Raw genomic sequence first — 13,916 nt, forward strand, 5'->3', positions numbered from 1 at the left:
TGTACCTAGGCCTGTGATGCACCCAGGGAGGACAGATAAGGGACGTTCTGAATGAGGAGAAAGGGATGAGGTGACTTCATGTTGTAGGTCTTTAACTCCTTCCCTCCTACCCCCAGTACACTAAATATGGATGAAGGGGTGAACTAGGCAAAACAACTAACACAGTGGTGTGTACCTGTATGTGTGTGTGTGTGTGTGCCTGCCGGTACGTGTGCGTGTGCATGAGCATGTGTTTGGTAGGATGTGTATGCATGTCTCTCCCAGAAATAAATATTGGGAAAGAACAATCTTCTGTGATTCTGATCCATGATCTGAGAATCTGTGATTCTAGATGATCAGATAGCTGAGTGGTAGAGATGGATGTGTGGGAGGGAGCAGTAGGAGGTGTCTGGGGTGCTGCAGTAGAGAGCTGCCCAGTGCTAAGGTGGAGAACCCACCAGCAGCTCTGGAGAACTGCCCAGGATGTGGCAGTTCTAAGGATGGTTGTTCATTAATCTGGGGTTGAAGGCCAGTCCACCACTGTCCCTGCTCACTAGACTAGTTGGGGCTGACGTTGCTGAGGCATCTGCCAAAGGCCCAGGCTGGAGGACCAACTTCCCAGCCACAGCCTCTGTGCTCTGAGGAGGCCCTAGTAGGTCACTCGTGGAGGAGAGAAGTGGGGGCCTGGGACAAGAGTCTGGCCATTTGACTTGATCCTGGAGAGTTCCAGGCAGGGGCTATGGTGGGGTCATCAGGCTCTCTGAGGGCCTCTGTCTCTCTCTGACCTGGGGTCTTGTGCCCTTCCTGAATCCAGTTGACCATCTGCAAACTAAAGGTGGTCTTTTCAGCCAAATGGAAGGATGGAAGTGGGGTGTATATGCTAGCAACATGTTTAGCTCTGGCTTTGGTCTCTAGCATAATCAGGGGGAGATAAAGAAAGGAGAAAGGTGAAGATCTGATCAAGAAAACTCCCTTCCTGGACTTCCCCAGCAATCCAGGGGTTACCCACCAGTGGTTCCATCTCTGGTCCAGGAGCTAGGATTCCACTTGCTGTGTGGTACAGCCAAAAAAAGAGATTACTTAATCCCCAAATTCAAAATCCTATAAAAGAAAAACATTTCCCTTCCCACTCATTGCTTCTTACTGAGTCCTGGAGGAAAGAAAGGTTTAAGAGAGCTGATAGGCCAGGGGAAGCAAGGACAGATGCAGTAGTCATGAAGCAGCTCCAGGGACACTGGGGTTAGAGGCCAGAGATAAGCAGAGGGGGAAGCCCATGGCGGCTGGGCTCTGAAGGCTTCCTGGAAGGGGGCCAGCTCAGGCAAAGATTGGATGGGGATCTGATAGCTGGATGGGGCGCAGAGCCAGAGAGGCATCTGGGAAGCTCGCAGAGAATCCTGCCAGGAGGAGGAACGTGAGCTGACCCTACTGGGCCCAGAGTGAACAGAAATTTTAGAAGCCCGGGTTCTGGCTGGACAAATGGCCTCTCCATGGAAAATTCAAACGAAGGGAAGGAGGTAAATCTAAGTCTCAGTTGACTGGTATCAATGACCAAGAAGCCTCCATTCTCAGGGTCAGAATAAGGTTCCATACCTCAGGGCAATCTGGGTCCCTAGTCCCAGCAAGTGCCTGTCACAAAATAGAGACTTTATTAAACAAGATGATTGACAGGCTGTTGGGAAACAGCTATGGTTCTGAGGGTGGTTGGGACCCTGGGTGCAAAATAGATTTTTATGTGAAATGAGACAATGGATGTTGTAGAAACAGGTGCCATCAAGCAATGGGCCTTGTGGGACCTTGGATCACCTGCAGCAGTTTTGAGTCTAGCTTTCAGGTCCATAGGAGGGGATAGAAGAGGGAAATTTAGGCTATGTAGACCTTCAAGAAAGGGAGTTAAGAGAGCAGCCAAAGCTCATGCCAGCAATGAGCTCTCTTTGCTGGGCCATCACCTGTTCTAAAAGGGACAGGGCTTGTGTGTCCTGTGCAGACCCCATGGGCTCCATGCTTTAGGGCTGCCTAAACTACTAAGCCTTGAACCCACAGGGCAAAAGAGTCCCAGGGAAAATGGGCCCCTATCAGATTACACTTGCATCTAAATTTGTGTTAGCACTAATCTAACTCTAATACAGTTTACTTATCCTAGTAGTAGTTTTCCTAGTAGCTTAGGAGTAACTCAGAGCCAAGAGTTGTGATATTTCCCTGTGTCAACTGCCCTGAGCACAGGGCCCAGCACATCAGTTGTTGTTCAGTAGCTCAGTCGTGTCCAACTCTTTGCGACCCCATGGACTGCAGCATGCCCGACTTCCCTGTCCTGCACCATTTCCCGGAACTTGCTCACACTCACGTCCATTGGGTGAGTGCCACCATCCAATCATCTCGTATTTTGTCACCCTCTTCTCCTCCTGCCTTCACTCTTTCCCAGCATCAGGGTCTTTTCCAATGAGTCGGTTCTTCGCATCAGACAGCCAAAGAATTGGAACTTCAGCATCAGTTCTTCCAATAAACATTCAGGGTTGATTTCCTTTAGGATTGACTGGCTTGATCCCCTTGAAGTCCAAGGAACTCTCAAGAGTCTTCTCCAGCGCTGCAATTCAAAAGCATCAATTCTTCGGTACTCAGACTTCTTTATGGTCCAACTCTCACATCCATACATGACTACTGGAAAAATCATAGCTTTGACTATATATAGACCCTTTTTCAGCAAAGTGATGTCCCTGCTTTTCAATATACTGTCTAGGTTTGTCATAACTTTCCTTCCAAGGAGCAAGTGTCTTTTAATTTCATGGTTGCAGTCACCGTCCACAGTGATATTGGAGCCCAAGAAAATAAAATCGGTCACTGCTTCTACTTTTTCCACTTCTGTTTGCCATGAAATAATAGGATCAGATGCTATGATCTTAGTTTTTTGAATGTTGAGTTTTAAGCCAGGTTTTCCCACTCTCCTTTTTCACCCTCATCAAGAGGCTTTTTAGTTCCTCTTTGCAGAGGTGGTGGCAAATGTTGGCTAAACAAAATGAGATGAAACTATTTTCCTCAATGCTCTTCATTCTAAGGTAAGGATCATGTTCCTGTTTTCATCACTTCCTGTCCTCCTGTGTGTGGTGACAGCAACCTTCTCAAATGCAAAAGTGGGTGAGGATGCTCAGAAGACCTGTCCAGTGGTAGCCTGTGCCATCCCAGTCACTAACGGCACCCCAGGAAGAGACGGGCGAGATGGACCCAAGGGAGAAAAGGGAGAACCAGGTAGAAGACAGGGCATTCCACCTTCTTAAAGCTTTACCCCAACAGGAGAGTGTCCCCTCTGAGGGATCTAGCATAGAGACAGGAGGAGGCTCACCTTTCATTATGGTGGGTGCCTGTGAAAGGGCATTCTCTCTAAAGATGCTTCTCTGGCTCTCCAGAACCCCTCATTGCCACCCTGGAATTGGTGATGCATGGTTGTCCTTGGAGAAGGGGTGTCTTGTCTGCCAGGGAGCTGCCTCAGGACAGGCCATCCCTGGGAGGCAGGAGGATCTTTCTTCCTTGGGTCACCACAATTTGAGTGGCAGTTTCTTGGGGTCGATCAACTATTGAGCTTTTGGAGAAAGAGAATGAGTGACAGCAACCTCATCATATTTCCTTCATCTTCCAACAGGGCAAGGGCTCAGAGGCTCACAGGGCCCTCCAGGGAAAATGGGGCCTCCAGGAAATATAGGGAATCCTGGGCTTCCAGGACCCAGGGGCCACAAAGGAGATCGTGGAGATAGCTCGGGTAAGGAGCTCACCCCAGCATGTAGTAGGGGCTGAGGGGGCGCAGGCCCTGGGAACTCCAGGCCAGGTGGGAGGTGCCCCGTCTCCTGCTGCCCCACTGGGAGCTGCTCAGCTCTGCTTCCTGACCCAGCACTCTCGTTCCTCTCAGTTCCTTGGGGCCTGAGGGGATTCCCACTGGCGCCTGGGTACAGACCTCCAAGCTCCGCCAGCTGCTCCCTCAGCAGGCCACTGTAGGACATGTGCCCTGGCCTTTCTTCAGCTGCAGCAGTCCAGTGCGTGGTTCCAGACTGCAAGGATGGAGATGGGTCTTTTCTGCCCTTACTTTATGTCTGTTGTCACAAGAGTGGTGTGAAAAGTGTTGGCCTCATAGGATGCCTGGATAATGGGTGACGTCATAGCAGCTTAGTTGAGAGTAAAATAAATTCAGTAACAACAAAACCAAAATGATGACCTCTTACTAATATTTATCCACTGGCCTATCAAAATAACAAATGTATTTAAGAGTCTGCCTACAATAAGAAATTAAAATAGGATTAGGAAAATTTTTCAGAAAGGAGAATCATTTGTTGGACCTTTCTTATGAGTCATTATAATATTTAAGAAATATATGAAGAAAGGGACCCAGAGCTATAGTTTATGGTATTACTGTTACTGCTACTATTATTATTATTTCCAGAGTTATAGTTTACAATAGTTACTAATAGTTACTATACTTGGGAAGGCAGGAATACATTTTATTTTCTTTTTGCTTCTTTTTATTTTTCTGGAATACTTTTTACTATGCTAATATAAGCATGTATTTTCAAAATACTCTGCTCTCCAATTTAAGGTCTTCTTCTCAATAAATACCCTCTCCCTATTGCTTTATAGTTGCCGAGGCTAAGCTGGCTAGCTTGGAGGGACAGATAAGGAACCTGCAATCAGAACTGGATCGTGTTAAAAAGTGTAAGCTTTTTTTCTGTCGCCAATGTGTTCTGGATTCTTTTATCTCCAGAGAGCTCTAGGTTTTGGGGGAAGGGTGGAAAAGAACTTACATGTATGACCACTTATTATATACCAGGGCTAGGTTGGTTGTCATTTTCTTAATAATATGATTTCATTCAATCCTCTTGCCATCCCTATGTGTGGGCATTACACCCATTTTATTGACAGGTGAGAAAAAACTAGGTCCAAGAAGTGTGGATAATTAATTCACCAGCATGCAGTTAGGAAGATGAAGGAGGATGGAGTGGAGGTCTGCTGACTCTGGGATTTTTGCTCCTTCCTCAGCACCCATGGGTCTCAGATGGGTATCCATGCCTCTTTCTCACCCTGGTGCCTACACCTGGCAGTGGGGCTCTAGCATGTTTTCCTAGGTTCACCAGTACAGGGACAATTTTTCCAGATATTTATCCTAAGGATGGGATTTCGCAGGAGATCCCTGGCTTGCTGCCAGGGACTTGCCTTTACCTTCTTACCAGGATCTCACCAGAGGTGGTGAAGAATGGGGCTCAACCCCAGATTCCCAGAGAGGGCTTTTTCATCTGCTGTCCAGGGCTGGGCTCTAAGCCAAATCAACCCCACCTACCCTTTATGATTTCAGTGCAAACCTTCTCCTTGGGCAAGAAGTCTGGGAAGAAGCTGTACGTGACCAATGGTGAAAAGATGCCATTTTCCAGCGTGAAGGCTCTGTGCACAGCACTTGGGGCGACTGTGGCCACACCCAAGAATGCAGAGGAGAACAAAGCCATCCAGGACATGGCCCCAGATACTGCCTTCCTGGGCATCACAGATGAGGCGACCGAAGGGCAGTTTATGTATGTAACCGGAGGAAGGCTAGGCTACAGCAACTGGAAGAAGGATGAACCCAATGACCATGGCTCAGGGGAGGACTGTGTGCTCCTCTTACGAGACGGGCTCTGGAATGACATCTCCTGTTCTTCTTCCTTCTTGGCCATCTGTGAATTTCCAGCCTGAAGAGGCAAGTTCCTCTGCTCCCTCAGTGACTCCCTGCTGACCTCTCTGCTGCTCTGGAAGAGAATTCAGTGCTTATTTTCCCACATCCAGTGTTGACTCATTCCTTCTTGGGGATGGGAGGAAAGTGAAGGGGTGTATTGGATTGTGGGAGGAGGAAGTGAAAAGAGGCTGACCAGTGGGGCATGAGGGTTTCTGGTCCAGTCCATGGCAAAGGACACCATCTGTGCTGCCTGAGAGTACAGCATTGGGTCAGAGTCAATTACAGAAAAAGCAAACAAACTCTCTCCGTTTTTAGTGAGGACACTGCAGCCCAGCTGATGGATCAGTGGAGGACCACATCTGTGTCCAAGCAAGCATTAGTCTCAGCCTCCAAGAGATCCAATTCCCATTTTTCCAAGTTGACACTACTTGGTGTCAAAGTCTCCTTCCTTCCAATGGCTACCCCAACCCTGTCTACAACATAACTGTTGTTTTTAGTTATTCATGAGCTATCCCTGAAAATCTTTCATTGCCAAACTATAACATCTGGCATGGGTAAAAATGAATAGTCCTAGGAATCCCTTCACCTGCTCAAGTGGCTGTGGTCTCCCTATAGCCACTGGGGTGATCCTGAGGACAAAGGGCAGCCTTTCCTTCTTGCATACTTTTAGGAGACTGATTTGATATTGCAGCATATGCCAGCATCATAGAAGCAAATGGTCAGGCAGGCTGTATCATTCCCTACGGCATTGTTGGTCTTGGTCCCTCCATATTCAGCATCCCCTTCCTTCTGTGACATCCTCATCCCATTATAGATCAATAGGTCTATTATCAGTAAAGACAAGAGGAAAACTTCATAAAGGTGAGTTTCATACCCTGGAGGGGAAGTTATGCAGCACCATCCACTCAGCAAATAAAACGTCCCCTCTGAGCAGAGTTCTGACACCATCTTAGCTGACAGTCCAGCTCAAGACCATGGATGTTCTTGAGCAATCTCAGAGTAGTGGAGCTGAGATTATATAGAGCCCAGGTAACAAACTGGGGGAAGATAGTGAATTCTGGCTTCAACTGTATGTCAATCACAAAATGAGATTTAAAATGTTTCGTGAATGGGCTAAGGACCACTTTCAGTTCAGCTCAGTTCAGTCACTCAGTCGTGTCTGACTCTTTGCGACCCCATAAATCACAGCACGCCAGGCCTCCCTGTCCGTCACCAACTCCCGGGGTATACCCAAACCCATGTTCATCGAGTCAGTGGTGCCATCCAGCCATCTCATCCTCTATTGTCCCCTTCTCCTCCTGCCCCCAGTCCTTCCCAGCATTAGGGTCTTTTCCAATGAGTCAACTCTTCGCATGAGGTGGCCAAAGTATTGGAATTTCAGCTTCAACATCAGTCCTTTCAAAGAACACCCAGGACTGATCTCCTTTAGGATGGACAAGTTGGATCTTCTTGCAGTCCAAGGGACTCTCAAGAGTCTTCTCCAACACCACAGTTCAAAAGCATCAATTCTTCAGTGCTCAGCTTTCTTCACCATCCAACTCTCACATCCATACATGACTACTGGAAAAACCATAGACTTGACTAGACAGATCTTTGTTGGCAAAGTAATGTCTCTGCTTTTAATATGCTATCCAGGTTGGTCATAACTTTCCTTCCAGGAGTAAGCGTCTTTTAATTTCATGGCTGCAATCACCATCTGCAGTGATTTTGGAGCCCCCAAAAATAAAGTCTGACACTGTTTCCCCATCTATTTGCCATGAAATGATGGGACCAAGATGCCATGATTTTAGTTTTCTGAATGTTGAGCTTTAAGCCAACTTTTTCACTCTCCTCTTTCACTTTCATCAAGAGGCTTTTTAGTTCCTCTTCACTTTCTGCCATAAAGGTGGTGTCATCTGCATATCTGAGGTTATTGATATTTCTCCCGGCAATCTTGATTCCAGCTTGTGCTTCTTCCAGCCCAGCATTTCTCATGATGTTCTCTGCATATACGTTAAATAAGCAGGGTGACAATATACAGCCTTGACGTACTCCTTTTCCTATTTGGAACCAGATTGTTGTTCCATGTCTGGTTTTGACTGTTGCTTCCTGACCTGCATACAGGTTTCTCAAGAGACAGGTCAGATGGTCTGGTATTCCCATCTCTTTATGAATTTTCCACAGTTTATTGTGATCCACACAGTCAAAGGCTTTTTCATAGTCAATAAAGCAGAAATAGATGTTTTTCTGGAACTCTCTTGCTTTTTCTATGATCCAGCGGATGTTGGCAATTTGATCTCTGGTTCCTCTGCCTTTTCTAAAACCAGCTTAAACATCTGGAAGTTCGCAGTTCACGTATTGCTGAATTGTTGTATACCTGGCAGCATCCTTCCCTCAGTCTAGGATTGGGGTAACCACCTCCCTAAATTCACTTTCCAGTTCTTATCAGCAAGCAGTGGGGTCCATGCCGAGCAGCTCAAGAAAACAAGGAGTTAATCTAAAAATGGATTCTCATGAGAGTCCAAAGATAGAAACTGCAGTTAAGCCAGGCTTCCCTAGACCTGGGACAAGAGGGAAATTATGGATTCAAGAAGACTGTCCAGATAATCTCTCTCACTCTCTTAAGGGCTGCAAGCAGGCTGTTTTCCTTTTCTAAAGGGCATGTGATGACTGATATCTCTTGCACAGGGGACCTAATTAAGCCAGCTGCTCCAAGGACAGACCTCAAGGGCCTCAGGCAGCACATTTCCATTGGGACTTCAGGACTCTGAGGGACCTCTTGAGTCTTGTTTGTTCTGATGGAAGAGGCATCTTCGCCATGACATGCTGGCTCCCTGGACCTCAGTTTCCCTATCTGCAAATTGGTCTGAAATGGCTTCTCCTTTTTAAAGCTGGATGAATCCATGATCACACATAGTTTCAGACCTACAGGCCCCATCTCAGGGGCAATGCTGCAGGATCCAAGGATTGTCTTCCATTTTTTTAACCTGATAATTTTTTCCAAACTCACTGTGCCCTGAACAACTTATCACCAATTCTCAGGTTCATAGAAAGTCACTCTGAGTGAGTTAGAATAGCAAATACTCCCTGCTCTTAAGATGGGGACTCTGAGTTTAAATTGTGTCTGTAAGTCAATTCTCTCCTGTTAAAGTATAGATACAGGTTTCATTCCTGGACCAGAATGAATATAACTACCAAAACTTGCAACATTCAAGCCCAGGCTCCAGCCTGGATCCTGAATCCTAGCGCAGCAAGACCTTGCAAAAACTGCAGGGCAGTCTTTGTTTGGAATCTTCCAGCTCTGCTGTTCTCACTTTTAGCCTGTCCAAAACAGAGGATAGGGGTCTGGGGTACCAGCTGAAGGCCTAGCATTCACTCTCCTCAAATCCCCTTCCTGCTCAGGACTAGCCTGCCTTCCTTCTTTGTGGCTGGCCCCAGGGGTCACAGTTTGCTCATTGCTGTCAAGGTTGTTTGCTCATTATTATGTAACTGAACTGTGCTTTAGAACCACCCAGGAATCAGCGATTTTTTTTCTTGTTAACCAGGAAGGGATTGTTTATTATCACGGAGCGTGGGCTGGAGATGTCAGGAAGCAGACTTTGAAAATCGATGTTGTCCTTGTAACCCTCAGTGTCTGGTGCTGGGAGGAGAGGAGGAGCTCAGTGCAGGGCTCCACCTGGAAGGGGAGCCCTGGTGGGGCAACCTGGTGAAGAGGAGACAACTACGGACCCAGACCTGTGGTTTGTCCAGGCAAATGCAAGTGTCATGCTCTAAAGAAGTAACACGCAAATAACCATTCGTTAGCCTAACAAATGCCTCAGGCTGAGTCAGCTGCTGCTGACCCCAAATCCAGCTTGCCCTGTCCTGGCAACCACAGTGCTTAGAGCAGCGACCTGCAGAATTGCCTGGAATGCTTGACAAAGTCACAGGCTGTCAGCTCTGCTCTGCACCCAGTGAACCAAAGTCGTGGAAATTGGTTACCTTCATGAGACCTTGAGGTGACCAAGTGTGTTTGGTCAGTTTGGGAAACAACTGTCCCACGAAACAGCATCACCATCACTGCCTTCTGCCTCCCCCTCACTTTTGCAGGAGGCCTCGAGCCAGGAAGCCAGACTCCCCCTTACCTTGTAGACCCTTCATGGAGTGAAGACAGTCCTGCTTCACCCTGTATTGATAGACCCCCAAATCATCTCCTTCAACTGATTGATACCCCACTGATAAAAAGCAGCTGCTGACCGAAATCCTTCCCTGTGCATTTCCAGGATCTTCCTGGACATCAGGGAGGGGTCTGGGCCTGGAATGGCCCTGGGAGGTGTCAGAGAGGGTGAGGCCCTGGGCAAGTGACACTCTGCCTGGGAAACAGTGTGTACTTGGATTGGGGGATGTTCATATGTGTGTGTGTGTGTGTGTATGTGTGTTTGTGTGTGTATACAAAAACCAATAGACTCAGCGCTGAAGTTCCGGGCATCCTGTTGTTAAGGGGCTTAGCCTCTGCCCTGCCCTCAGCCTGTGTCCAAGCTGCTCTCCACACTCCCCTCACTGAGGGCCACTGTCTTTGGGTGGTTCCAGAGGCTCTGGGTAAGGTGTGTAGGTGTTTGGTTATGGACTAAAGGGACCGGAAGTGGCTGCAAATTGTGTGCTGGGAGCCCTTAGGGCTCAACAGAGATTATCTGGGTGCTAATAAGATTCTCCACCCCTGCCTGGTCTTGCATTGTAATCACCACTATTGATTGCTCAGTGCTCAGTCATGTCCGACTCCTTGCAACCCCATGGACTGTAGCCCACCAGGCTCCTCTGTTCATGGAATTCCCCAGGCAAGAATACTGGAGTGGGTAGCCACTCCCTTCTCCAGGGAATCTTCCCATCCCCCACCCCAAACTCCTTATCTGACCACTGAAGCAAGGTTGGCCCAACCCCAGTCATCATTGCAATGCCCTATTTATTTTATTTTTAGCAATTACAGTTACCCGAAATCATCTTGACCACTAATTATATCAGTGTGGCAAAATCAATGCCTGGATACAAACCTGGCTCTACCACTCTGTAGCTATGTGCCCCTGAGCAAGTCACATACACTCTGCGCTTTAGTTGCCTTCTTGGTAAAGTGGGGATAGCAGTACTGCCCACATCACAGGGATGTCGTGAGGGGTAAATGAACTGATACAAGTAAGGCACTAAGAACGGTATCAGCCTCAGTAAGTGCCGTGCCAGCATTTGTTCTCGCTGCTCTTGTATTACCACACTACCACTCACCTCTGTAGTTCCAGGGCCTAGAAAAGGACTCGCTCAGTTGTGCCCAGCTTATTGCGACCCCATGGACTCTACAGTCCGTGGAATTCTCCAGGCCAGAATACTGGAGTGGGTAGCCTTTCCCTTCTCCAGGCGATCTTTCCAACCCAGGGATTGAACCCAGGTCTCCTGCATTGCAGGTGGATTCTTTACCAGCTGATCTATCGGGGAAGCCCAAGAAGTCGCATATACACTCAACAAAGTTGAATACATACATAAACAAATGAATGACTGAATCTAAATCCTCCCCCAAAATGTGTGATCCGATTCCCTTCTCTGGAGCATGACTCAGCTTCAGGCTGGATGCAAAAGAGAAGTAGCCAGATTTGTTTTGGAATATGGCTCTGGGCACAGCCTCCTTTCTCCAGTAATGGGGTTCGGTGACTTTGTGCCCCAGGAGCTGAGGCCTCCTGCTGCCCTCTGCTGGTGTCTCTAAGACAGGGTCAGCAAACAAAGATTACAAGGCAGCCAGGTGAGAGGAGGGGTTCTGTGAGAACTTTGAGACTTCACATGATCCTGTTCCCCCCTCTTCCCCCTTCCCCCTGGTTTCTCCACTCACTTGGAATGCCTTTCCCTAAAAGCCCCTACCTGCAGGGCCAGATCCAGAAACCCCACGCCCACACGTGTCTCCAGCACCCTGGACTCAACAGCTTAAGACCACACTCATGTGAACACTCTGGACCAATACCCTAGGGCTCTGGGCTAAATTCCAGATTAGAGAGAAAGCAGTGCCACTTTCCTCCTCCCTGACCAGGAGCTGTAACCACCCGGAGCCCCAAGGCAAGGACATCAAATCTGACCCCAGGCCACGAAGTTAAAGTGAGGGAGGGCTGAACTGAGATGCCAAATTCCCTTCATCCTTGTCCTGTTTAATTATGACCAGTACCTGAAAGGAGATGAATGTATTGCTTTAAAGTTCTTTTTCATGTTTGTGTTTACAGCATCTTTCTTATCTCTACTGCTCTGCTTCTTAGTGTTTTGTCTTTTTTTTCTTATATAGATTTATCAGGATATATTTTTCTTATTTGACTTAAAAATGTCTGGTTTCTGGGTTAATTTATCATTTCTTTTATTTTTAAAATATTTCACTAATTTCACTTTTATATTTATTTGTTTTGTCCTTTTTTTGTTGTTTTTAACATTTGTTTCAAAATGATAAACTGTTCAATTATTTTCAGTTCATATTTTTATGGTTTTAAAATTTTTAATGGCAAAGTAACATATATTTTCCTCTGAGAATACCTTTAACTATAGCTTATAGATTTTTGGATACTTGTTACTATTTAATATGAGTTTCTTTAATTACTACTAAAATTGTGCATTTTTTCATGGTTCTATACTTACTATTGGCCATCATTATTTCTTCTTTTATGAATTTTCTCTTTTAATTCTCACTTATCTTATTTTTTATACTTAGATACTAATTTTTTGTGTAGATATATTAATATTTTATTTGGGTTTTTGTCTCTGATAGTCTTATTTTTTTAATCTGGATGCCATTTTATTTCCATTAGAAAAATACTATCTATATAAAGTTTGGTCCAGTTTCTTTTCCTTTACATTTTTCATTCAATGCTTTAATTTTCATTTCAAAATGCTTTAATTTTACTCAAGTAAAAGTAGAATCATATATCTGACATGAGAACTAAATATTTCACATCATTAAATTAATAGGATTTGATTGAATTAGATGTGCTCTTTATTTCTCAAGAATAGTAACTCATCTTTCCTACATGTTATTTCCCTTTACTTTTGTGTTTCTGAGAATTATGTAATATGCATGTCTGTTTTCCCACATCCAGACATGATGTGGATTTCCACATTTCCACATTTCCACATCTGTAATATGAGTGTTCTAAAAGTGTAATTTATAACATCAGTATCTAGATTCATCATTAATCTTCAATACATGTTCAATTCTCCTTATTAAATGGAATTTCCATAATAATTTCAGATATTTTAGTCAACCTTACACCTTCCAATGAAGATTGTAAAAATGAAGACATTAATCTAAAAATCTTATTTAAATTTCAGGCTGAATGACACTGGGCCCACTTAGAGTGATGCTGTCAGGAGAGGTCCTTGCACAGCTACTGCTCCAGTCTCAACCTGGCCTCCTTTGGGCAAAGCAGCAACCTGCTACTCTGAAAATCTTGTCTGTGAATATCACTGACAGTATTGAAGTCATTTATGTCAGCCAGCAAAACAGTTGTTTTTACCACAGTTGTGAAGGCACAGCCTGCTACTTTCAGAATTTTACCCATGTTTGTGAGAGGTTGTTTAGCCTCTTTCTGCCTGGCACAAGCTGTCTACCTGCAGAGTCCACGCCTAGCTGTCCTGAAATGTTTATGGTCCTGTCGACTAACACAGCCTGATTGCAGGGACCAATGGCCACTGCAGCTTTTGTGGTGTAGATCATGTTTTCTTTTTTTTCCAATTTGTTTTTATTTTTATTTATTCTTTAAAAAAATTGGAGAAAAATTGCTCGACACTGTTGTGTCAGTCTCTGCTGTACAATAATGTGACTCAGACATATACATACACATACCCACTTCCTGCTGAGCCTCCCTCCCCCACTCCACCCCTCTAGGCCATCACAGAGCGTCAGACTGGCCTCCCTGTGTTACTCAGAAGCTTCCCGCTAGCTATCTGTTTTACCCATGATACTGTATATATTTAAAGACAGCACAGCTAATCCTTTTCCCTTGCCGCCCTTCAGAGACAACTAGCCCATATACTACTCCTTGAATCTCACTGCACTCTCTGACTTAGATTGCTCTAGTCCCTTCTAAGACTGCATAAATCATTGCTTAACATTTTCTTCTGATTTTGATTTTTATACATGACTAAAAGAATCTGATTTCATTTTTCTTCTAAATGCTTAACCTTTTAGCTCACCATTATTAATTGAATGATTATTTTCCTGCAATTTGAGGAAAAATAAATAAATAAATAGAATTATTTTTATATTAATTATGCATATATA

At 45.5% G+C, this 13,916-nt stretch overlaps 1 protein-coding gene and 1 pseudogene across 2 annotated transcripts; one reads left to right on the forward strand and one right to left on the reverse strand.

The window, feature by feature from the left end:
• The first annotated feature begins 385 nt into the window (after positions 1 to 385).
• On the forward strand, positions 386 to 5,848 carry LOC122446278 (mannose-binding protein A-like). 2 transcript variants are annotated; one of them, XM_043476248.1, is made up of 6 exons: positions 386 to 698; positions 2,200 to 2,329; positions 3,030 to 3,219; positions 3,611 to 3,727; positions 4,597 to 4,671; positions 5,309 to 5,848. In XM_043476248.1, the coding sequence occupies exons 2-6, from the start codon at positions 2,258 to 2,260 to the stop codon at positions 5,680 to 5,682; spliced, it is 828 nt and encodes a 275-aa protein (XP_043332183.1). In that variant the 5' UTR covers positions 386 to 698; positions 2,200 to 2,257; the 3' UTR covers positions 5,683 to 5,848. The 2 variants fall into 2 exon arrangements, with proteins under 2 accessions (XP_043332183.1, XP_043332184.1); XM_043476249.1 differs by lacking the exon at positions 2,200 to 2,329 and having other exon boundaries at positions 477 to 698; positions 5,309 to 5,839.
• A 7,137-nt stretch (positions 5,849 to 12,985) lies between these two features.
• On the reverse strand, positions 12,986 to 13,349 carry LOC122446280 (annotated as a pseudogene).
• Between the last annotated feature and the right edge of the window lie 567 nt (positions 13,350 to 13,916).

Source organism: Cervus canadensis, chromosome 8 (assembly GCF_019320065.1).
Source record: "Cervus canadensis isolate Bull #8, Minnesota chromosome 8, ASM1932006v1, whole genome shotgun sequence".
In the NCBI taxonomy this organism is placed as follows: domain Eukaryota; kingdom Metazoa; phylum Chordata; class Mammalia; order Artiodactyla; family Cervidae; genus Cervus; species Cervus canadensis.

Excerpts from the sequence above, each read along its gene's own strand:
- LOC122446278 (XM_043476248.1), top strand. The coding sequence starts at position 2,258 with ATGGACTGCAGCATGCCCGACTTCCCTGTCCTGCACCATTTCCCGGAA. Across the intron at positions 2,330-3,029 it reads CTCACACTCACGTCCATTGG|GTAAGGATCATGTTCCTGTT; the intron begins GTGAGTGCCACC and ends CTTCATTCTAAG. Across the intron at positions 3,728-4,596 it reads AGATCGTGGAGATAGCTCGG|TTGCCGAGGCTAAGCTGGCT; the intron begins GTAAGGAGCTCA and ends ATTGCTTTATAG.